Source organism: Mustela lutreola, chromosome 8 (assembly GCF_030435805.1).
Source record: "Mustela lutreola isolate mMusLut2 chromosome 8, mMusLut2.pri, whole genome shotgun sequence".
Taxonomy (NCBI): domain Eukaryota; kingdom Metazoa; phylum Chordata; class Mammalia; order Carnivora; family Mustelidae; genus Mustela; species Mustela lutreola.
Genome location: NC_081297.1, coordinates 141338156 through 141360248, shown reverse-complemented (window position 1 = coordinate 141360248; position 22093 = coordinate 141338156). Strand labels below are relative to the sequence as shown.

At 59.0% G+C, this 22093-nt stretch overlaps 1 protein-coding gene across 3 annotated transcripts in view; it reads right to left on the bottom strand.

The window, feature by feature from the left end:
- Positions 1-1746: 1746 nt before the first annotated feature.
- Positions 1747-22093, bottom strand: part of TRIOBP (TRIO and F-actin binding protein) — a 51530-nt gene continuing 31183 nt past the window's right edge. For all 3 annotated transcript variants that reach the window (XM_059186926.1, XM_059186925.1, XM_059186924.1), the window contains 13 exons: positions 19129-19185; positions 16513-16581; positions 16298-16387; positions 15822-15931; positions 13827-14352; positions 13088-13198; positions 7931-8078; positions 6143-6245; positions 5433-5592; positions 5252-5365; positions 4176-4262; positions 3217-3380; positions 1747-2475 (listed from right to left, as the gene is read on the bottom strand). In XM_059186926.1, coding sequence (XP_059042909.1) covers positions 3219-3380; positions 4176-4262; positions 5252-5365; positions 5433-5592; positions 6143-6245; positions 7931-8078; positions 13088-13198; positions 13827-14352; positions 15822-15931; positions 16298-16387; positions 16513-16581; positions 19129-19185 — 1737 coding nt within the window. In that variant the 3' untranslated portion in view covers positions 1747-2475; positions 3217-3218. The remainder of the gene's footprint in view (positions 2476-3216; positions 3381-4175; positions 4263-5251; positions 5366-5432; positions 5593-6142; positions 6246-7930; positions 8079-13087; positions 13199-13826; positions 14353-15821; positions 15932-16297; positions 16388-16512; positions 16582-19128; positions 19186-22093) is intronic.

Sequence of the window (22093 nt, the reverse complement as noted above, 5' to 3'; positions counted from 1 at the left end):
TCATTGCTCTAGTGGAGGGACTGCTGGGCCACTGTTTTTAAATGACTGAGGTGGAATGCCCTTCCTCATGTTGGTCTGATGTTTTAGCTTGTCCGGGCCACGGAGGAGCGGGTGGGTGGGAGGCAGTCACCGAGGGGGATGTGGCCACAGCCCGGGAGGTGTGGGGGAGCGGGAGGCGCGAGTGGGGCTGAGGCAGAGGATGGAAGCCGAGGGACGTCAGGAGGGCTGGTGGGAGGCAACAGAGCATGGCGAGGATGGGCAGGGCTCTGGGGTCAACTGTCTGGATCCTGGGGTGGCCGGTGGCAGATGTCCCCTCTCCGAGTGGCTCAGGGATGCTCCTTCTCTCATCGAGACAGGGGGCAATGCCACGCCCGGCCCTTCCTTCCTTCTACTTGACCTTTTTTTTTTTTTTTTTAAGATTTGAGAGAGTTCGAGAACATGGGTGAGTGGGGGTAGAGCCAGGAGAGAGAGAGAGAGTTGTAAGCAGACTCTCACCCTGAGTGCAGAGCCCGATGCAGGGCTCAGTATCATGACTTGAGCCGAAATCAAGTTGGACGTTCAACTGACCGAGCCCCCCAGGCGCCCCTTCTACTTGGCCATTTTTAGCAGATCGACAAGGCAGAATGGTAGCAATATGGGAACTTCACCCAAAGGCTGGGAGAGACTCCCTTTCTTGTAAGAGCAAGGAACACTTCCCAGATGACCCCCTCCAGCCCTCCACCCCCACTCAAGGCTTCCCCAGCATCTCAGTGACTGGAACCACCCCGCAGGCCCATTCATAAACTCATCACTGGCTGGGGAAGGGGTACATTTTCCCCATAGCCTACACAGTTGCTCCCCTGTGGTCTTTCCCTGAACACACTGGGGATGTTCATAGGGCCATTTGCTCATGCTGTTCCCCCACTTGAAATGCTCTTCTGGATTTTTCTACCTAGAAAAGAACTATCTTAGAGTCACCTCCTGAAGCCATCTTCTATCCCCAGCATGGGTCGGGGTCTTCTTGGGGTGCCCACAGCCTCTGGGACCCCACAGAGTGTGGGCCCCAACCTGTGTCTGTGGCCTCGGTGGTGGCAAGGCCAGTCCTTGATCAGCATCCCCAGGGCCCAGCCTGGACTACCAGGAAAGGCAGTGAGGGGCAGGCAAGGCCGGGTCACTCATCATCCCGAATCTTGGCCACAGCCCTGCAGATCGCACCACCTGGCCTGGCCTTGCCGGGGCTCACAACCAGGGCCAAGGTTCTGAAGCAGCACAGCTGGCAGCCCTGGGAGGAGGCTTCCAGCCTGGTGGGCCTGGGGCGGCCACGTCCACCAACCCCCCAACCTTGCCCGGGGCTGGCCGTGACCTCTGAGCACAACCTCAACATAGGACTTGGGCCCAAAAGGCACCCATCTGACACGGAAGCAAATGAAGGCTTAGAGAGGGGGTGTGGCTTGCCCCATCAGGGACAAAGCTGGTTGGTTGGTTCCCGACCTCTCTCTGAGGCCTGGGCCCAGGGCCCACCCTGGGCCTTCTCAGACATAGAGACGCACATGAATCACCGCGGGGTCCAGACCTGGTATTTCTAACCGGCTCCCTGGGGACCTGGCTGTGACTGGTGGTCCACGCGGAGAGGACAAACTCGATTCTCGCCTCCGCGCTGGGAGCTCCCACGCCTCCCTTCAGGAAGGGTGGAGCACTGGGGGGGCGTGGGTGGTGGGCCCCCACCTTCATAACCCACCCTGCCCCAGCCAGCCTGGACACCAGAGCTGCGGGAACATTTTATTAAGTTAAGAAGGCTCATGGAGCAGGAGAGAAGCCTTCATGGGGCGGCTCGGGCAGTTCCCTGTCCAGCACCCCACCCCCGGATGAGGAGATGAGAACTTAGGGACAGCTGCCGGCTCCCTCTGCCCGTCCGTCCCTCTGTCCAGAGTCCCACGCTGTGGGGTGCCTCAGGGCAGGAAGTAGTTAGTGGGAGGTAGGGTAGGAAGAGGGTGGCTGGCTCCCTGCCTCTCCCACCAGAGTCCACCCTGCCACGACCGCTGCTGGGCGTTTGCTAGGCCCCTGTCCCTGGGGCAGGCCCGCGGGCCCAGAAGCCCGGGCAGGCGGCTAGAGCCAGAGGGGGCCAGTGATGGAGGCACACGGCCTCCAGGAATTGCTTTTCTCAAAGTATAATGTGTTTTGGAAAAAAAAAGGGAAAAAAATCTATATAACAATCTCTTCACATATAAAATCCTGAAGAAGGTGCAAGGTAAGACCCAGTGCGAGGGGCGCGCTCAGATACGCAGAGTGTGTGTGTATGTGTGTGTGCATGTGTGTGTGCGTGTGTGTGCGTGTGTGTGTGCGTGTGTGTGTGTGTGGTGGGTATGAGTGCATGTGCGGCCCACAGAGGGTGGCGAGAAAGCTTGGCTTCTGACTTCCATCCAGCAGGAAGGAGGGCGACTGACTGGTCCCCTCAGGCCGGGGGAGGGTCTGCTGGCACCGCTGGGCCACCAGGACCTGCAAGACAAGAGTTGGGGAGCTGCGGGCTCAGGCCGAGCACGGTGGCCCGGAAGGCTGGGCCAGACCTGCTCCTGTTCCTCTGGGCTTCTCCCTCCCGAGCCTGGCCCCCAGGGCAGCCTCTCCCGACTGCCTCAGGAAGTCCACAGGGGTCGATCCGAAAGCAGAAGCCCCGGTGGCAGATCTGGCATCAGGAGAGGCAGCGTAAGAAAGTTCTGGAGTATAGGACATCAAAGACGGCCGTGAGACTGTCTCTGGGGGGGGCCCAGCCCCGACCGTGACATCGGCGGCGTGGAACTCGGTGGAAGGAACGCCGTCATTGATCGGTGACATGGGCCATGCCACCAGCTTGGAAGGTGGGGCCGGCAAGCCGCATTTGCTGGGGTCCCCAGGGGGCCCTGACAAGGGGTACGGGCTCGGCAGGCTGCAGGCGGGGCACTGCGCTAAGTGCCTGCTGTGGCGGGGGGCACATGGCCACGATCGGGCCCCTGGAAATGCCCTCCTCTGAAGAACACGCCCAGGTCCACTTCCCAGCCCCCCGGCCCCCAGCGGCTAGTGCCACCGTCCCCGCTTACAGAGAGGGAAACCCAGGCCACAGCAAGGGAGAGTCCCAGAGGAGATGGTGCCGCGAGTCAGGTGACGGTGAGCCTTGAGCTCCCCGCTCTGGGCCCAGTGCCCCACCAGGCCTCCCCCCAGCTCGGCCCAGCCTCTCCCCTCCTCTTCCCTCCCCTTAGCACTCACCTCTACTCAGCCAGGCTGTTGCGCATGGACTCCTTCTCCTGCAGCGCGGCTGTGGCGAGGCGCAGGTGCTCCTTCAGCTGCTCAATCTCCCGCTCCGACCGCGTCTTGATGTGGTTCAGCTCCACGTACACATCCTGGTACTTCCCGGAGGTGAAGCGCTTGTCCTGGGAGGGCGTCCAAGGGCCATGAGGGTGCGGAGGCCCCTTTCCTGGCCCTGCCTACCGGGCCCACACCCACCGTGCCCCTGCCAGCCAGCACGAAGCCTCCAGGCTCCTCCACGCCCCGGTGGCCCGGTCCCTCCAGATGCTCCCTCGGCAGCCCCCCGGCCCGGGTGCACCCTCCCGGCATGGCCCAGGGATGGCGTCCAGCATCACTCAAGATCAGTCATCCCTCAAGATGGGAGCTGCGGCTTAGGGAGGGGAAGCTTTTGTCTAAGACCACATGGCAATGAGTGGCCAAGGTGCGAACCTGGTCAGCCTGGCCCGGGGCTGGGGCCCCTTCTTTGAGTGTGACTCACACATCCTCCCAGAGCCACCAACACCCGGGGGTGTCAAACCCACAGGGCCACAGCCCTGGGCCCAAATCCTGGCCCTTCCCACTGCCCGCCGCACGGCTCACTCCTCACTGGAGCGTGGGTGCCCCTGCACGGGGCCTTGGGTCTTTTTCATTCACAGCTGTCTCCCCAGCACTGAGCACGGTGCCCGGCTCACAGTAGATGCTCAATTAAGTATCTGCTGACTAAATAAAGCCAAGTGTGGCCATGGGCAAGTTGCTTACCCTCTCTTAGCCTCAGTGTCTTTGTCTATAAATAGGGGCAAGGACACGTATACATAGGGAAAGGACACCAGGAGAGCTGTGAATGAGAGGGAGCAGGCCAGCTGGCAGAGTGGGTGCTCTAGGGATGGGGCACTGAGGCGGACCGGAGGGCTCCTGTCCACCAGCTCTGAGTCAGACCCTACCTTCTGGAGCATCTGCAGCTCGTCCCGGAGACACTGTACCTCCTTCTTCAGGTACTGGAGCTCGTTCTCCTTCACTCGCAGCAACACCTAGGGTCATGGGGACCGGGCTGACCCAGGGCCACAGCACCCTGAGAGCTGACTTCTCTGCTTCAGGCCCCCAGAATGTAACTCCCAACCTGCACCAAAATGCACCACACCCCAGGGCCAGGCTCCTCCAGGAAGCCCTCTCTGATTTCTCCTTGCTGTCTCACCTCTGTCCATACTAGCAAGTGGGTGTCTCATGATCACTTCTGCTGCTGTCCTAACACAGCACCCCACCCTCAACTTGAGGGCAAAGAGGGTGACCAGAGTGTAGCCCCCGCAGGGAGCCAGAGAGGGCAGGCGTCCCTACAAAATACTTCATTAACCCCTCCCCAAACCCCAAGGGGCAGGGCTTGCTATTCTGACTTGACCAAGTCAGAGACAGGTTCGGCCAAGACTGGGGAGGCTTAAAAGATTTGACGCCGAAGCCGGACTGCCAGGTTCAAATCACAACTCTGCCGTGACTACCTGCGAGAGATCTGGCAAGGCACTTGACCTCCCTACGTCTCAGTGCCCTCATCTGTAAACAGGGACAGTGATAATATCTGCCTTGTATGACTGTCACAGAGATTCAATGAGTTAACAGATATGAAGGCCTTCCAGACGTTCCAAATACAGAGTAAGGCCATAAATAAATATTCATAAAATAAAGTAAAATAAAATAAAATAAAATACTAGGGGATCCTGGGATCACACACATTTTCTTACTCCAGCTTCTCCTAGTAAGGGGGATGCTAGCCTCCTTTTACAGATGAGCTCCTGGGGCTCAGATTGGTGGGGTGACTTGTCGTGGCCACCAGCAGCTGGGTGGCAGGCCCCGGATGGCAGGGCTGGACTCTGGCAGGAGGGTTTTGTCACAGATGGCCGTCCCAGCAGCAGTGGCTTCTCCCTGGGGCCTGGGCTGGCGGGGCCATGCCATTCCTGGCTGCAGGGCACAGCCAGCCTGCCGGGGGGCTGAGAAGCAGCCAGGCCGCCTGGCATGCGGGTAGGCTTACCTCCAGCTCACAAGAGCTCCGCTCGCTGCCTCGCCCGCAGCCATCCCCGGTGCCCTGCGAGGCGATGAAGCTGCGCAGCCGGTCGATTTCCTCTGACAGGCGGGCGTGCAGCTCCTGGGGGGCACGGGCGGTCAGTGCAGGGAGGACGGCCACCGCACCCCCCACCGCGGGCCGGGCTCACCTGGTTGTGGCGCAGCAGCTCCTGGCCCTCCTGCTGGCAGCGTCGCAGCGTGTGCTCCCGCTCCTCAGCCTGCCTTGTCAGGGCCCCGATCTCCAGGCACTTCTGCGAGTACTGCTCCGACAGCACCTGCAGTTCCCGCTTCAGCGCCGCCACGTCGGACCTGTCCCAGGGGCAGAGGAGGGCACGGATGGCGTGAGACTCAGCTCAGGAGAGACGCAAAGCAGCTCCAGACTTCATGTTCCCCGCTCTGGTTTTGCCTTCAGCCTGCTGCAGGGCTGGGAACTGGTGACAGGCTCCTTGGGCAGCAGGTCCCCCCTCCACGAGGTAGGGGTTAAGCCTCAAAGGCCTCAGCAGCCCTAACGTTCCAGAACCATCCTCTGTGGTGGGGACACCTACTGGCTGAGGGTGGTACTGCAGCCCAGCTCTAGGGGACACAACCAGAAGCCGCCTGAGACCAGTTGGACACCAAGGGGCCTAATGAGGGGGCCTAAGGAACTATCTTGGGGCACTGGCAAGGGGGTCTGGCTGAGGCCCCCCTGCCGCTGTTCCCTGTGTCAGGTGACTGGATCGGGAGTCTCAGCTGGGGGCAAAATGTCATGTCCTCTGTCAAGGGACCTCAGCACAGGTTCCTGCCTTGACACCAGGGTGGGCAGCCCCTAGCTCAGAACGAGGACCAGCCCGCAGACCCCGGAGTCCGGGTGCCATCTTACTGGTGCTGCTTGCGAAGGCCATCGGGGCCCTGCTGGAGACTCCGTGTCTTGCTCAGTTCCCGGCTTAGCTCCTCCTGGTAGGCCTTCTTCATGGCTTCGATGGCTAGAAGCAGGGCAAGGGCATGGGGGAGCTTGGGGAGGGGTCAGAAGCAGCAAGCTCCACCTCCTCCAAGCCCCCACCCTGACCATGCAGACAGGGCCAAAGAGTACTGAGCCGGCCTGTATCAGGCACCAAGTGGCTTTGGGGAAGTTGTTTGACCTCTCTGAGCCTGTCTATCGAGGGAAGGTACCAATCACGGTCTGTTGGGATGGGACAGCCCTGGGGAGACACCTCAGTATCTGACCACTGGAACCTCTTGTCACTGACGTCTGGGTGGGGCCCCACACAGCCCACCAGCCCTGCAGAGCCTGGGCTGAGCTCTCCGGCCCAGCCTGCTGATCGTCCTCAACACAAGGACTGCAGCTGGTACAAACGCGGCAACCTTTCACCGGGGACTTAAACCCCCGTGCCTTGGGTCCTTTGTTGGAAAACGGGGTGAACAACAGCACCTTCTCTTGTGGGTTACGGAAGCTGTGCAGAGAGCATTCAGAACAATGCCCGGCCCAGAGCGGATGAGCAGAGAGCTCCCGCTGGCTTATTTTCCAGACTGCCAGCAACCAAGGACCAAGTGTTTTCACACTCACACAGGGTGGTTGGGAGGATTAAACACGCCTCGTCCATAATCTTATCCATAATTCTAAAATCCAAAGGCTCAGAACACTGGAAGTTTTTCATAACTCTTTCGGTGGCAAACCCTGACCTGAACAGACGCAAGGCCATCTGTGGTCATTCACAGCCCACTTAAGCAGGACTCAGAAGTTTCTTGGTGAAAACCTTTGCACTAGATTTCACAGAAAAGCCCAGACTCTGCTGGGAAGGATATCTCATGGTTGTACTAGGTTATCTCCCTAAAGTGCAGAACACACTGGCTCCAGGGTTTGGGATGAGGGGCTGTGGGCCTGAGTGCATGAAGCACGTGGCTCAGTGCTGGCAGGTGGAAAGTTCTAGATCAAGGGACTTCTCTCATCACTGCCGTGATTCTGGAAACCCCACGGGAGTTCCTGGGATGTGCCAGACCCACAAGGGAGGTATGCAGGGAACACGGGGAGGGAGGGAGATGTTCAACATCTCGGGCGTTCCTGTTTCTGGCTTGGGAGAGCAGAGGGTGGGGTTCAGGGCCCGGCTCTGCAGTCAGGGTGCTCTGAGTTCTGACTCTCGCTCTGCCATCTCCAAGCTGTGCCATCTAGGACAAGTCACTAACCTCTCTGAGTCCCCGTTTTCTCATCTGTGAAATAGGGTCCCTCCGTCAGGCACCGCAAAGAGCTAGGGGTGCTTGCGTGGGGAACATGGCTTAGCAACAGCTCACAGCTTTGCTCCTGCCCTCCCCAGGGTCCAGCCCGCCCCACTCCCAGGGCCCCAGCTGAGCAGTCTGTGCCCCAGCAAATGGTGCGCACCTGGGCATGGAGTTGGCGCCAAGTGTGGGTGTGCACCTTAGGGTGAGATCCCCAGTGGCTGTGGGCCCCTGAGGGAGAGGAGCTACAACCCAGGAGGACGTGGGGGGTTCAGGGGGGCTTTTGCTGCCTCGGTTTCCCCTTCTCATGTAGAAGCAGAGGCCAGTTCTGGGGGCTCCACCCCCTCCTAGACCCCTTCCCCAAGTTTGGCCCTAGACTCCCCCCACCTTATTTAAAGTTCTCCCCGATTTCAACGTGGACCCGCCGCGGGAGGCTGGTGGGGCCCAGGGTCCTAACCTGAGGCCGTGGCTGCGGTCTCCTCGGCCAGGAGCCACTCCTTCTCCTGCTGCAGCCGCTGTAGCTCGCGCTCGTGATGCCGCTGCAGCTCCGCCATGACCTGCTGGTGCGAGGACTCCATCTCGGCCAGGCTGCGCTCGCACGCTTCCTGCGGGCAGGAGTCCAGCTGGGTCCCAGAGCTGCCCCCACTGCCAGGATGGTGGCCATTCCCCAGCCTCAGGGTCACACCCGCCCCAGGCCAGTCCTCTCCACCTCTCCTCTCTGGAGCTGGGCCCCACCTACCACACCTGCCCCTGCTCTAAGAATCTACAAACCTCACCCTGTCACTCTCTTCCCAGTCCTTCAGGGGCTCCTGTCCCACGGGGTCAAATCCCTGCTCCTGTGTCTAACCCTCGTGGCCTCAGGCCAGGCCTTTCCCCAAGGAACTCCAGTTAGAAGAAATCATTTGTGGCATGGTCACAGCTCTGAGTTTTGGCTAAGGCTAAGCCCTCTGCCTGGAACATTCTTCTGCAACTTTCTCTTCCAGGGTAATGGACTTGGCCTGCAGTCCAGCTTAATGTCCTCCCTGCTCTATCTCTGGACAGCCTCTGCCCTGGCTCCGCCAGACTATACATTCTCCAAAGACAAGGAAGACCTGATCCAGCTCGGAGCCCCGCAGGGTCCGGACCAGAGCCTGACAGGTGACAGGTGCTGAGGGAGCTGACACTGGTGACATCACAGAACAGGGCCTGTAGACAAGGCCGACAAGTGTTTAAAAAACTGATACACACACTGCTTGGGAGAGTCACCTGTGACAGGTGCATGGATTGGGGGGGGCAGTTGGGTGTTGTCACCACATTTTTAGTAACCCCCCATTGACTACAAAGAAGTCACATGTGTACAAAGATTCTCGGACAGGGGTATTCCCTACGGGAAGGTTGGTAAGAGATGAAAACCAGAAACGATACCTAGCAAGGGAGCCCTTAAATAAATGATGGGATCAAACCCTACAAAGGCCCCTGGGCAGATGGGGAAGGGCAGAGCTGCCCACGTGGACAGCTGTGGAAAGGTGTCCCAAAGTTAGGTGACTCAAGCTTGTTTCTGACAACACGTACTGTGTGATCCCATTCACCGAAACAACACAGAGGCACACATCCCAGTCCACATGCGTCAAACACAGCGGAACGTGTGGGGGACGCCATGGGGGTACAGCAGGGGTGCCCAGGGATGCCCATGTCCTACTCCCTAAAACCTCTGAATGTGTCACCTTATGTGGAAGCCGGGCATTAAGGTTGCTAATCAGCTGACCTTAAAATAAGGAGACTATCAGGGATTAGCCTCTGGACCCCGTGGAGTCACGGGGCCTCGGATGCGGAAGTGGAGGCAGGAGGGCAGTGACGGAAAGTTAAGGGGCCTGACTCTCCACTGCGGGCTTTGTAGATGGGGCCAGGAGCCCAGGAATGCGGGGGGTTAGAAGCTGCTGGAAAAGGCGAGGAGACGGGTCCCACCCAGAACCCGTGGAAAGGATTTGAGCCCAGTGAGACCCTGGTTAAGCTACCCCACTTCAAGTCCACGACAAAATACATCCTTGTTATAAGCTGCAGTGATTTGTTCCAGCAGCAACAGGAAACTCCTGGGATGTGCTCCGATGGGGAGCAAGTTGACCCCTGGAGGGGGCAGAGCAGGCAGGGGAAGCAGAGCCCCCGTGGTCATTTCTAACCTTTTGATTGGATTGAATTTTTGAAGACATAAATGTATTTTTTATGTAATGAGATTTAAGAGCACTAAGGAAAGGGGAAGAGCCCTGGAGGGAACTGAAGCCGAGAGCCAGATACGAGAATATATCCCAGGCCACAGCGTACCTCGCGGTGTGGGGGGGACTGACCCCCACCTCTCCAGCAGCTGCACCGGGGGCTACAAGGACCGGTCTGGGGGAAGGGCCAGGTGTTCTGAGTGGGGGGACAGGTGATGCCTGTCCCCCTCCAGTCAGAACAAGGGAACATGGCTTTGGAGTTTCACAGACCGGGTCCTGATCCTCGCTGTACCAGAGTGAACTTGAATGAGCCCCTTCCCCACGGAGCCTCCGTGTCCTCCTCTATAAAACAGGCCCATAAGACCAACTCATGAGGGTCCCTAAGATAAGCCCACCTACAGAGATGGGCCCAATGACGCAGGCCGACCTGGCAGCTAACAGGGGGTCCAGAGGCAGGAACCAGCCCCTGAGGAAGGAGGGGCTCCTAGAAGGCCCAGTGCGGCTCTCTCTGATCTACCTTCAGGAGGGCCCGAGGTGTCCAGCGGCCACCTCTGATAGGGATCCAAGTAGACCAGGAAATGCCCGTTACTCTGCAGGAAGCTGGGGGAGGGGGCATAGAGGAGACACAGGAGCCCTGGCCGGTGAAGCCCCAGAACAGCACCCCCAACCCCAGCTACTGTCCTATGTGGTCAGCTCCACAAGCTGAAAGAGAGGCGCCCACCCAGACAAAGGTATCAGGTGCCGAACCCCTCCCCAGCAGTCACCTCTCCAGGGTCTCCTGAATCCCCAGCCACCTCCTCCCGGGTCGGAGGGGATAGAGATGGCTCAGCTCCTCTTCTCCGGCGCCCCCACCTCTGGGGCCTCTCCTCTACCCGTCTTTGGCTCTGTTTTCTTATCCCTTCTCACCTGCACCCCTCAATTCCATCTGCACCCCTGCCCATCCCAACCTAATGGGATGAAATGGCTGACAGCCCTTTGTGTGCCCAGTGGCCCCCTGGGGACCAGGAAGCCTGGACTGCAAACACAGGTCTGCCTCTAGCTTGAAGATCTCACTTCCTATGCCTCAGTTTCCCCACCCATAAGCTGAGCAATCAAAGCAGTGCTTTCCAAACTTCATTTAAGTGAGAAATCTTTTCCCAAAGGAAATCTAATGTAGGTTCCAACGTAAAACAGATAAGGCTGCTCTGATGCCAGATACCGATGGCTGTGAATGGGACCACCCAGAAAGGCAGCTCCTGGGGCGTCCAGGGGCTCCGAGTATACTTTGAAGCCCTCTGGGTGGGGGTCTCTGAGGGTGTCCCAGCTGCCTGGGGCACCAGGGGCATGTGGGGCCTCGCGCAGCCTGAAGAAGCCCCACCCACTCCTCCTGCCTATCCTGCTCCATTCCCCTCTCCACATCAGGTGACCCCCAAAGCTAGCTCACCTCCCCCAGCCAGGTCCCAATTCCCCTTGACCCTGGTCTCCCTTCACCTGAACACTCCACCCACCACTCAGCCCCATGGGGCTCCCTGGCCTTGCACAGTTGCCCAGACTCAGGGCCCCTGGGAGGCTCCCCACTGTCTTCCTTGGGCTCAGTCACCCAGGCCTCCCTGCACACACCCTCCTGAAGCCCTCTCTCCCCCAGCCCCCGTCCTAGCCCCTGACATCACCTTTGCCCCCTCCCAAACTCCCCTCCACGCCAACACCACTTTCCTGATATCATTGTCAGACCCCAAACCCCCTCAGGTCTGCGGAATGAGATCCCAGCTCCTTGGCTTGCTGGACGTCTTCACTGTAGATACCTACCAGCCCTCCACCTTCTGCCCCGGCCCGTGCCCCCACCCCAAAACCGCTCCGCACAGCCACCTCCAACCCTGAAACTTCTAGAAGGCCCCGCGCTCAGAGCCCAGGACCCCAGCAGCCTCTTCTACTTCAGGCAACGGTGTGCTGACTGGAGGCGACCGACGGTCTACTCTTCACAACTCTGTCACATATTTGTTAAGCGAAGTCGTTTAAAAAATTAAATTATATAAACTTATAATTTACGGAAAACAAAGGTCATACTCAAAATTCATCACTTCTTAATTATTTCACTGCATTTTATTATTGTCTATGCTCTTGAGGTTTTTGTGTTTTGTTTTTGTTTTTTTTTAAGATTTTATTTTTAAGTGATCTCTACACCCAACGTGGGGGCTGTGACTCAAGGACCCCGAGATCAGGAGTCCCGCGCTCCACGGACGGAGCCAGCCGGGGCACCCATGTGCTCTCAGGTTTATTTACATCTTCTGCATCTTGTCTGGTGGAAATGCTCTACGATTCTGTGCACATATCTCTTCCCATATCGGTGTTTGGGGACATCAGCCACAGCAGGAGTATTTACACCATGGAAGTTGGGGAACATCACAAATCAGGGCTTGATATATCGTTTTGTGATTGTCTGGACGTTAGCAAGGGCTGAGAAAATGCTAATAATGCAGACTAAACTCCTATGTCTGCCAAATTTTTAACCATCACACTGGAACTAGAACACAAACCTGAGAACATACTCCTAAACGGAATTTTCTCAAAAGAAAACTATTATTCAGTTCGGTCAAGAAGTTACTCATGACATTGACCAAGTAAAGTTCTGACATATGTCTTCGCATTTTACTCAATGACGTGAACAAAACTGTCAAGCAACATTCACGTTAAAACAATCCTCGTTTGCCGATTAGCTGACGATACAAGCATTCGGAAACACCAGTGAAAAGTATTCTGACACGAGTCAGCTCTCTATATATGGAATTCACAAGGAAAGGGATATATTTTGTATTTGTACACTGTATCCTAAATGTCCTTTATATCAGTAAAATTGATAGTAAGCCATGGCCATATGTCCCCAGAGGAACAAAATCAGCCCTAGCTGAGAACCACTTGTCCCAGGCAGAACAGGTGTCCCCTGGGGGCTACCAGAGGGTCCCACATCCCGCAGGCCACCTGCCGTAGGGTCTTGGCCTGACAGGCACGAGCGGGATCTCTCTGGCCTGAGGCAGCAACCCTGGAGGCCTGCCCGTTGGGGATCCCACTCCCCACTGGGTCTCCTTCCTGGGCGGTATGGGAGAAGGGGTCCAAGTGCAGAGTGTCACGGGGAGCTCACACATGGGCTCTGCAGTCAGCCGGAACCGAACTCACATCCCACCTCTGACCTCTGCAGCTCAGCTGACCTCGGGCAAGTCCCATAACCTCAGTGGCTTGTCTGTAAAATGGGCACAGTCCCATAAGCTCAGTGGCTTGTCTGAAAAATGGGCACAGTGATCACGTCTACCCGAGGGGCACTTTTAATGAGACATTGCAGGTCAAATGACACCCATGGGTGTCAAAACACTCCCAGAACATTGGCTGTTCTCCGAAAGCTCAGCAACCAGAAGCCTGCCCGCAGCCCCCACCGAACAGCCCCTTGGCCTCACCTGCGAGATGTAGCCTGGGGGGATGTGGCCATCTTCCTGGGACCGGGGTGCACCCTGTGGAACTTCTCCCTGAAGACGCCATGCCTCCAGCTGGGCACGAAGAGACTGGACCTATAAGGGGGTGGGGGTGGAGGTTGGTCAGTGAGAAGCCGGAAGCTGGGAAAGGGATGCTGGGAGGCAGTGAGGAGCCCTGGGTTGAGCAGGGGAAGCAGCCGGTGGTGGAAATGCAGGTAAAGGGGACATTTCAGCTGCTTCCTGGATGTCCAGGTCAGTGACCCAGGAGAACTTTGTCCCAGAGAAGACTAAACAGGGTTGGGAGCAGGACACTGTGGTCACAGACACTGATCACATTACATAGGAGGTGGTCTCTGAGCCTCAGTTTCCCACCAGTCCAACCGTGACGAGGTCTACCCTCTGGGACTCTGAGACTGCTCAGGGAGCCAATACAGGTAAAGGAGACCAAGGAGGAGGTATACAGAAGGTGCTTAATAAGTGGTCTCTCCCTCTTCCTTTCTCTGTGGTTGCTGAGGACAAAACGAAGAAGGAAAAAATGCCCCAAAACAAGAAACACCGAGGTCCAGGAAAGAAGACTTCAGTTTCTAAGAGTCTGCGGTCTCAGCGAATCAGGGCTGAGCTCCCCCTCACTAGGTATGCCAGATAAATGCCACAGTGTGACCGCAGGCATAGGTGGGGTGCTGGTGGCACGAGGGGGCTCCCGGAGGCCAGCGATGATGCCTACCTCCTTCTCCAGGGCCTCGTGGCTGTCACCTGGGGGCCCCCGGCGCTCCCCACGGCTCTGGTTGAGTAGGGCGGTGAGAGGCACCCGCTTGTTCTCCCGCAGGGGCAGCTTCTCCAGCTCCTGCCACTTCTTCTCAATCTCCTCACTGAGCCGGTTCTGCTGGTCCTCAGTCAGCGGGGCGCCCAGACCCCGGCGCGGCCCCTCGCCAGCGGCGGTCTCCGGGGGCCGGCCGTCCGTGGCCTCAAACCACTTGCGTCGCTCCTCGGAGCGCTGGGCCAGGTCCCGCTCCAGCTCCTCTTGCTTGGCCAGGCGGTCAAGCGTGCGGGCCGGGCCGCGGACCCGCTGCGGGGCGCCCTGCGTCAGCGGGGACAGCTCCACATAGTCCAGGGCCTGCCGCTGCCCATCCGCCTTCCGCGGGCCGCCCCGACCGATGACCTCAGAGCCCCCCCGCTGTTCTCCCGCCTTCAGGGAGCCCTTCTGGGTGCTGTAGCCGTGCAGCGCGTTCTCCTTGTTGCAGTCCGAGAGCCTGGTGGGGGGGGGTGGGCAGCAGAGCCTCGTCAGGTGATGAAGTGAAGCACAGCCCCACTGCCCACCCCCGGCCAGGGCCGGACCCCCATCTAGAGGTTAGGACCTGGGCTTCGTCACCAACAGACCCTGGCAACCATTCCAGGGCCCACGCTCAGCAGCAGAGGCACCAGGAGAGCTGGGTTCCCTGCTGGGCCCCCAGGGACCTCATCTGTAACATGGGCCCACAAAGCCACTCACAGAACGGACACGAGGTCCCGGGGAGGGCAAGTGTGCAAAGCAACCAGGGCCCTTGGCCAGTGCTGGTCATAGAATCGTCACCAGAAGTGTGGTTTAAGGCATGGTCCGGGGCCCCAGGGGCTCATGGGAGAAGAGGGAAGACGAGGTGAATGGTAGTGAGGAGCTGGACGGTGACCGGAGCGCCGACTGTGGCAGGCCTCCCCTTGCTCCATTAGTAACAGCGGGGTACATAAGTGAGCCAGCCAACCCCACCCCTAGCACCCCTTGCAGCTGCAGGGCCCCGTGACTACATTCTGGCCAGGGGTGTGGTTCCCTTTAAAGGACGGGCCATGCCCTGGCTGGACTCCGGGCTGGGACTCCGTGAGAACCAAGCCAGACGCAAAGGTGTGAGCTCTGGGCCACGGAGCTGCCCCACCAGGTCTGGATCATGCACCTCTGGATTGTTCTAGAGACAGAAAGCAAGTGCTCCCTTATTTTTGCCTCTTTGTGTGTGTGTGTGGGGGGGGGGGGCTTCTTTGTTAGAGCCGCCAGGCCTACAGACTAACTGAAAGTCCAGCCGCGAAGCCCCCGAGTCCACAGGGGGCTTCTGCGCACATCCCTCCTATGAAGCCGACGTCACGCTCAGCACAACAGATGAGAAATCGGACCCTCAGACAAGGAAGTCACTGGCCTGGGGTTGAATAGCTAAAGTTTGGCCCAGGAGTGGGGCTCAGACGTGGGTCCCCCACCACCACACGCCGCTCGTGCTATCCAACTGCTGTGGTTCCCAGCCCCCTGCAGGGAGCGAGCGTTTATACTGTGTGGGGGCTCTCCCAGCAGCCCAGTCCCCCTACCCCCCTGCACGGCGACCTCGGGTGGGGTGAGAACCTCACCCAGATGACCTAACCACACATTCTCCCCAGCACAGGCTTAGACACGGCTCCCACAGCTTCCAGACAGTCGGCTACCTCTCGGGGGCCTTTGACTCACTGGCATCTTCTCCAAAGAGTCAAGGTCCCCTCCCCTCCTTTCAGGATGTGGGGACCACAACGGGATGGCAGGCAAACCTCAGATCCTCCAAGTATTTCCGGGTGAGTGCCAACAATGCTCACTGCCTCTCTCCATTCTGTTGATGGAGGAACTGAGGCCCCGGAGGTACAACCACGGGGCCTTCAGCTGGGTGCCAAAACCCCACTCAGGGACACAGGGGTGGGTGCCTCCCTCAAGGTCCCAGGCCGGCTTGGCACATACTTGGTGACATCCGGGGCCGTGGTGGGTCGCACAGTCTTCCTCAGAGCCTCAATCCAGTTTCTCCGGATACCCGAGGTCATGGCCGACAAGGTGTAGACGGCATCCTTAGTCTGCAAGTCCACCCCGCAGGCAGGTTTGCCACATGGCCAGCCCTGCCCCCAACCCCTGCTCCCTCGCCACTGCGCACCCCATGGAGGGTGGTCCTTTCCCCGCAGGACGGAACCTGAGGTCCTGCCCCAGGGAGGAGCTGGGGGGGCGGTTGCCAAAGCTCCCTCCACCGGTGGCTCCAGGATCTCCCCAACATCCAGCCCTCCCCCGCCACCTGTGATCTCTGGGGCCTCCCCAGACACGCCAGGCGTTGGCAGCAGAGCTTCTGACCAGCTCTGAGGACCACCTCCGGGACAGCAGGTGACAGGAGCCAGTCACGAAGCCCGCCCCCTGCCCCCCCCATGCCACCCCGGCTGCACGAGGCTCACGTGGATCTGGAAGCCATAGTTGCGTTGCACGGCGTACTCGGTGACATCCGTACAGGAGCGCAGGTCGATCTCACCATCCAGCTCATCGGCCTGCCGCAGGGAGGCCCACGATGGTCCACGCCCTCCACTGCCCCGCCCCGGGCCCCCCGCCCCGATCCCCTTCCAGGGCCCCCCAGCACCTGACAGGGGCAGAGAACGCCCCTACTCGGTCTCACCTCCTCAGCAGTGGAGTCCCGGTAGTACTTAAGGCTGGAATCCGTCAGCACAAACCAGTGCTTCTTCCACTGCGAAGGAGAGGGAAAAATGAGCAAGGGGAGAGGGGCTGTGGGGTGGGGGATGACAAAACGGGGGGGTGTGAGCACCATTCTGCAGCTGTCCTCGGTGCTGCTGGGTTGACGGCACCTTCTTCTGCCCTGCTGATGGCCCAGGGGGCAGGGGACAGAGCAGAGACAGAAACTCCAGATCTGAAGCCTGGCCCCTCCAGGGGCCGCATCTATGAAATGGGTTGGCTTTTCCTCAGTGCCGACACCTTCCCTATCCTTCTGGGAGCCCTTCTCTGATGTGCTGGCAGTCCTGTAGCCCTCCTGACCCTCTCCATCGAGATCACCATGGTTCCTACACGCAATCCTTCCAGTGCAGACGAGGAAGGGGCTGTGACCTGTGTAAGGTCATTCGCCTGGCAAGTCAGGGAGCAGAACTTTACATGTCTCTTCCCCTAGACCCCTCTAGGTCACCTCAGTAGCCAAGGTCAAGTGTCTCAGAGTGAATGGAAGGTGGCCTGGGGGGAGGCGTCTGAACGTGGGTCCTATTCTGTTCGCTGAGCCGGGTGTTGGTTACACACGTGTTCAGCTTGTGAGAGGATATTCTCTGCACATTTATGACTTGGGCCCCTTTCTGCAGTGCCTGTCTGCTCCAGTGGGGTGAGGCCGGCAGGCAGGCCATGGAGGGCAGGGGAGGGGTGGCAGAACAGCTCATTATTAAATACTCCAAGCTCAGCCCATCCCTGGGCTTCTGGCCATTGACTGGAATGCCAGTCGAAGTCCGCCCACTCCCAGGGTCAGAACATGCCACCCCGTCCTCGCCCCCCCAGGGGCTCCCCCACACCAACAAACTCTACCCAAGTCTAAGGCTAAATACTTAGTGTTTTTTCCTTAAGAAGATGGCAAGTTTTCAAGGATGTGCCAGAATGACACTTCCGACTTCTTTGCACACAGCCTCTCCTAAGAAATAGGGTTTAGCATCCAAGAGACCTAGGTTACAATTATTTTATCCCTTGCTAGCTGTGTGTCTTTGATCAGGTATCCTGACCTCTCTGAGTTTTATTCTTCTTGGCTTGGCAAGCGGGACTAATAAGAAGTCTCCTAAGCCCTCTTGTGAGGTTAGAAGTATCTATCCCTTCCTTGTATGTCTCTCATGGCACTTAGCATAGCGTCAGGCACTAGGTTACTGGGGACTGTCCTAGCAATGGCCTGAGGTGCCACTCAGGACCTCAACTGTCCCTCTACAAAGCAGGGCAGGGCTTCTGTGCCAAATCGTCTCTTTGGCCCCTACCTAATTTGGCCTAATTTACAATGGCTGAGATAGGAGTCAGATGGAGTTCCGTGGCCTTAGGCAGCCCTAGTTCTAGGCCTGGCTCTACTGCAGGGGCTACTAGGCCCAGAAGAGCTGGAAGCTCAGATGTGGGCCTGTCCCCTGTCTGTGTACCCAGGGGCTGAGCTGGCTGAACTCCCAGGGCCCTTCCAGCTTGGACATTCCAAAACCCTGCGAAAGAAGATGAGCAGCGGCCAGTTCTGGGTGGGGCCCATCATCTCTGCCCTCCAGAGACCCTGGGTGGGGAGGCTGAGAAGGGTCACTGGCAGGGTGCCAGGCCTTGTGTGATCCTGGAGCACAGCCAGCCGCCGACTGGCGAGCAGGCAGCAGGAACGGAAGGCTGTGGGCTGGAGGGAATAAAACATGTGGGTAGGAAACACAATGAGATTCCCTTTGGCTCTGAGCCCTCCCAGGCATGCGGGCGGCACGCAGGCCGAGCCACGGGCGCATGCAGGACAGGGGCGGGGAGCCGTCCCCTCCCGGGCTGAGTGGGCAGGAAGCCAGTTCCAGCTCCCAGACTCCATCCAGCCTGGCAGCTAAAAGGGCAGAGCCAGCGAGAGGCCGCTGTCCCTCCTCGTTCTAAGGATGGACGCATTAGACAAAGGGAAGGGTTACTGGCTGAGCTCTGTCAGGGACCCTACATGTCTTGACCTCCCTGACCCTGTTGTCCACCCTGGAAAGAATCGTCATTGTCCCTCATGCCCATTCCACAGATGTGGCTCCTGAGGCCAGAGGAAGCTCTGGATCGACCAATGGAGCCCCAGGCTGGTCCTCTGAGGCCCACTTCTGTGGGGAGGGAGAGGCTCCTGCATGGCTGAGGCCTTGGGAATCCGCAGTCTCAGGACAGTTGATCTCTTGGAGCCCTTCCATCCCAGACTCAGCCAGCGTCGTCAAGAGGGGAGAGGGCCCAGGGCCTCTCGATGACACATGGGGATGAGGGGCAAGGAGGTCTCTAGTCCTGAGGCCCTGTAGGCCTGTGGACTGTTCTAGCAGGCCGAGATGACCGCAGCCTCTGCCTTCCCATGCCCCCAGCCCAAGGCCCTCTGGGACTGAACGAGAAACCCCTGCCCTCACGGTGCCCACTCTGGGCCCCCCTGGACCCCCTCCACTCAGAGGCCAGGCTATCCAGAGGTGTGGATAAGCCGTGGAAGCAGCTCAGCCTCCTGGGCTGTCCCCAGGGACCTACTGGGACCCCGAAGCTGCCCAGGCCACCCCCTCCACTCTCGCTGCAGCCCTCCTACCTCTCCAGGCTCGTCCAAGATCGACATCCATCCCTTCTTGAAGTTGAGCAGATCGGGCTGTGGGAAGATGAGCAGGCAGGTGATTTAGGGCTGGTGGAGAGCCAACCAGAACTGGGGAGGAGTGGGCACCCATCTTGCCCCCCAGAGAGACCAGGAGATGGGGGCGCTGAGGACCCAGGTAACCCCCAATTCCAGGTAGGCTCTCAGCCACTGAGGCAGACCTGGCCCCTTTCCCCAACAGTCTCTGAGAGCCAAGAGGGCAGGCAAGGTGACATCCACCGTAGATGTCCAGGCTCCCCCCTGCAACCAGCCTACCTCCTCACCGAACAGTGAGAGACAGAGTGGCTCTGCCTACAGACGCCAGAGAGCACTGAGAACAGCCTGGACCAGAAGGGCCAAGCCAACTGTCCAGCTGCCCTCACTGAAGAGGCTGGGAGGCCCACGAGGAAAACGCCTTCATGTGTTCATCCCCCACTCACTGACTCTCCCGTGTTCTGACCAGCCTGCCCTTTCCATGCCTCCTGGAGACCCTGAAAGATGGGAGTCAGGCCCAGGCTAGGGTCAGAGATCCTCTGGTGCCCTCCAGATCTCTGGAAGGACCAGGAAGGTGGTACTTCAGTCCTGGCAAGCCCCACCTGGTGGGTGCTGCCCAGCGGGATGCGGGCCCGGGGTCTGGGGGCTCCCAGCTGCAGCATGTTCCACAGAGGGCTGTAGGCTAGGTACCCCCTTTTCCCCCCCCAACACCCAGGGCCTAGATGAAGCAGCCATTCATCCAGGCATTTTCTCTGGCCACGCCCATCTGATGGGCTCCAGCCACCAGACCCTCCTGGCCCAGGCGCAGACTTCTGTAGGTCCTGGTCCGCTCAGCAGAGTGTCAGCCCCTGCTCCCTGGCAGGGCGGAGAGTGGGGCGGGCCAGGCTGCAGGGCAGGAAGGAGGCGGCCACCTGTTGCCATGGCCCTGAGCCCACCTATCAGCACCGGCATCATGGCCTCACCAGGCCAAGGTGTCTGGTTGCTGGTTGCGTGGAAGGAGCCTGCAGCAGGGCTCAGTGGGGTGGGCAGCAGAGACAGCAGCTGGTAACCGGAGCCACCTGACTTGGCTACCTCCCCTGACCCGCCTTCCTCCCCATTCTCCTCTTCTGCAGGTGGAGGAAGTGGCCCACGAGGGGCTTGTGCCAGCAGCCTGGACATCCAGAGCCATCCGGAGCCATCCAGAGCCCAAGCTGTGGGGCCAGAGCCCTTGGATCTCCACAGGCCCGCATCCCCACCCCTGCAGGGCAGCCCCTCCCTGCCTACCTGTATGAGGGAGAGGACCCGGGCTCTGCTCTCAGGAGCTGGGAAACCCTGGGGCTGTGTTCGTCCTGTCTCTCTCCATCTGCCCTTACCCTGCTCCCCACCAGTGCCAGAGGCTGCTTAGGACAATCCCAAACTAAGACCGAAGACTGGCAGCTACACTCGGGGCCACCAAATCACCTGGGTGACCTCCATTCAGATGGGGACCTCCAGTGACCCCAAGGCTGGCATGCTGTGACTGGGTGTCAGCAAAAGCCTGCTGAATAAATATTACCCTCCTTTACCTTCCTGGTCTAAACCCCTGTGCTGGTCCAGGGGAAAGCTCCTGGGAAGGGACCAGTGGACCACCCAGCCCATAGACTGGGCCAGGGTTGGGAGGTTGGCCATAGTCTTCCAGGAGAGAGCAACTAGGATGACAGGCTGGGACCCCAAGCGCTGCCTGGAAAGCAGAGGGTGGGGCGAACATCACATCTCTTCCCTGACCCCTGGCTATCTAACACAGCACATATTGGGGGGGCAGGTCCTGCACTCTCCCAAGCTTTGTGAGAGGGCTGAATGAGCTACACATGGAGAAGCTCAGTGACCTTCTGGAAGCTGCTCACCACCCCGGGTGCTAGAAAGCACGCTGACCTTAAGGAGGGGAGGAGGCTGCTAAAATGAAATTTTAAATCCGCTGACAGGGAAGGTCCTGCAGTAACCTGGGAACCCCTGTCCAGGGTCAACAGGTCTGCCAGCCTAGACCTCTCCTGCTGTCCCTTCCCACATGGCCTCTAGGGCCCAGCCACCCTTCCTCCACCTGAGAAAGCTCACCTGCCCTTTGTCCCTCCAGGGGTACCGACCAGCTCTCTCCTCCTTTGGGTCATGGCCACGGCCACAGGTCAGCACAGCCTCCCACCTGCCTGGATCACTGACACGGACCCCTCTAAACACAAGCTTGGCGGGCAGACCCCCTCAAAAAGGTCTAAGTGTCACAAGTCTGCTTCAAACCTCCAGGGGGCTGCAAGACGAGGTCTGGCTGCCTGATAGCGCACAAGCTTCAGCTCACCCGCCCAGCCGGCATCCCCCTTGCACAGGGAACCCCATCTTTATATCGTCACCACATATGCTCTCTGATCGGCAACACATCAGGACTCCAGGCCCTCCACACCAGCCCATGTCCTCTGCTGAAATACCAGGCTTCCTCCTCCACCCGGGACCAGGCAAACCCCTACTCGTGCGTTAAGACCCAGCTTAACTGCCACTTCTGTGGCCCCTTTCCCAGTACACACCACACACCATGCCAGAAAGTGCCCTCCTGCAGCCTCTGCTGTGTTTGTGTTGGTCTCGAAGCCATTCACTTATCCCTCACAGGCCAGAATAGGAGCAACTCACCGTTAGGGACATGCCTGTTCACCCTCCAGTCTAAGGGAATGTTTGTTGAAAAACAATTTTTTTTTAAAGCACCGGGCACTGTTTGAGGCCGGGAAATCAGCTGCGAAGGGGAGATGTGGCCCCTGCCCTGGTGGAACTCAGGAAACAGACAGACAATAAACAAGTGGACAGGTATATAATTTGATGCCAGGCAGTGGCTAAGGCAGGAGGCTCCAAGGGCAGGGTTGCACTGGGCGCAAGCTAAAGGAGGTGGGGCAGATCTGGACTCCAGGCCTGGCTTTACCAGGCAACTTTACCACAT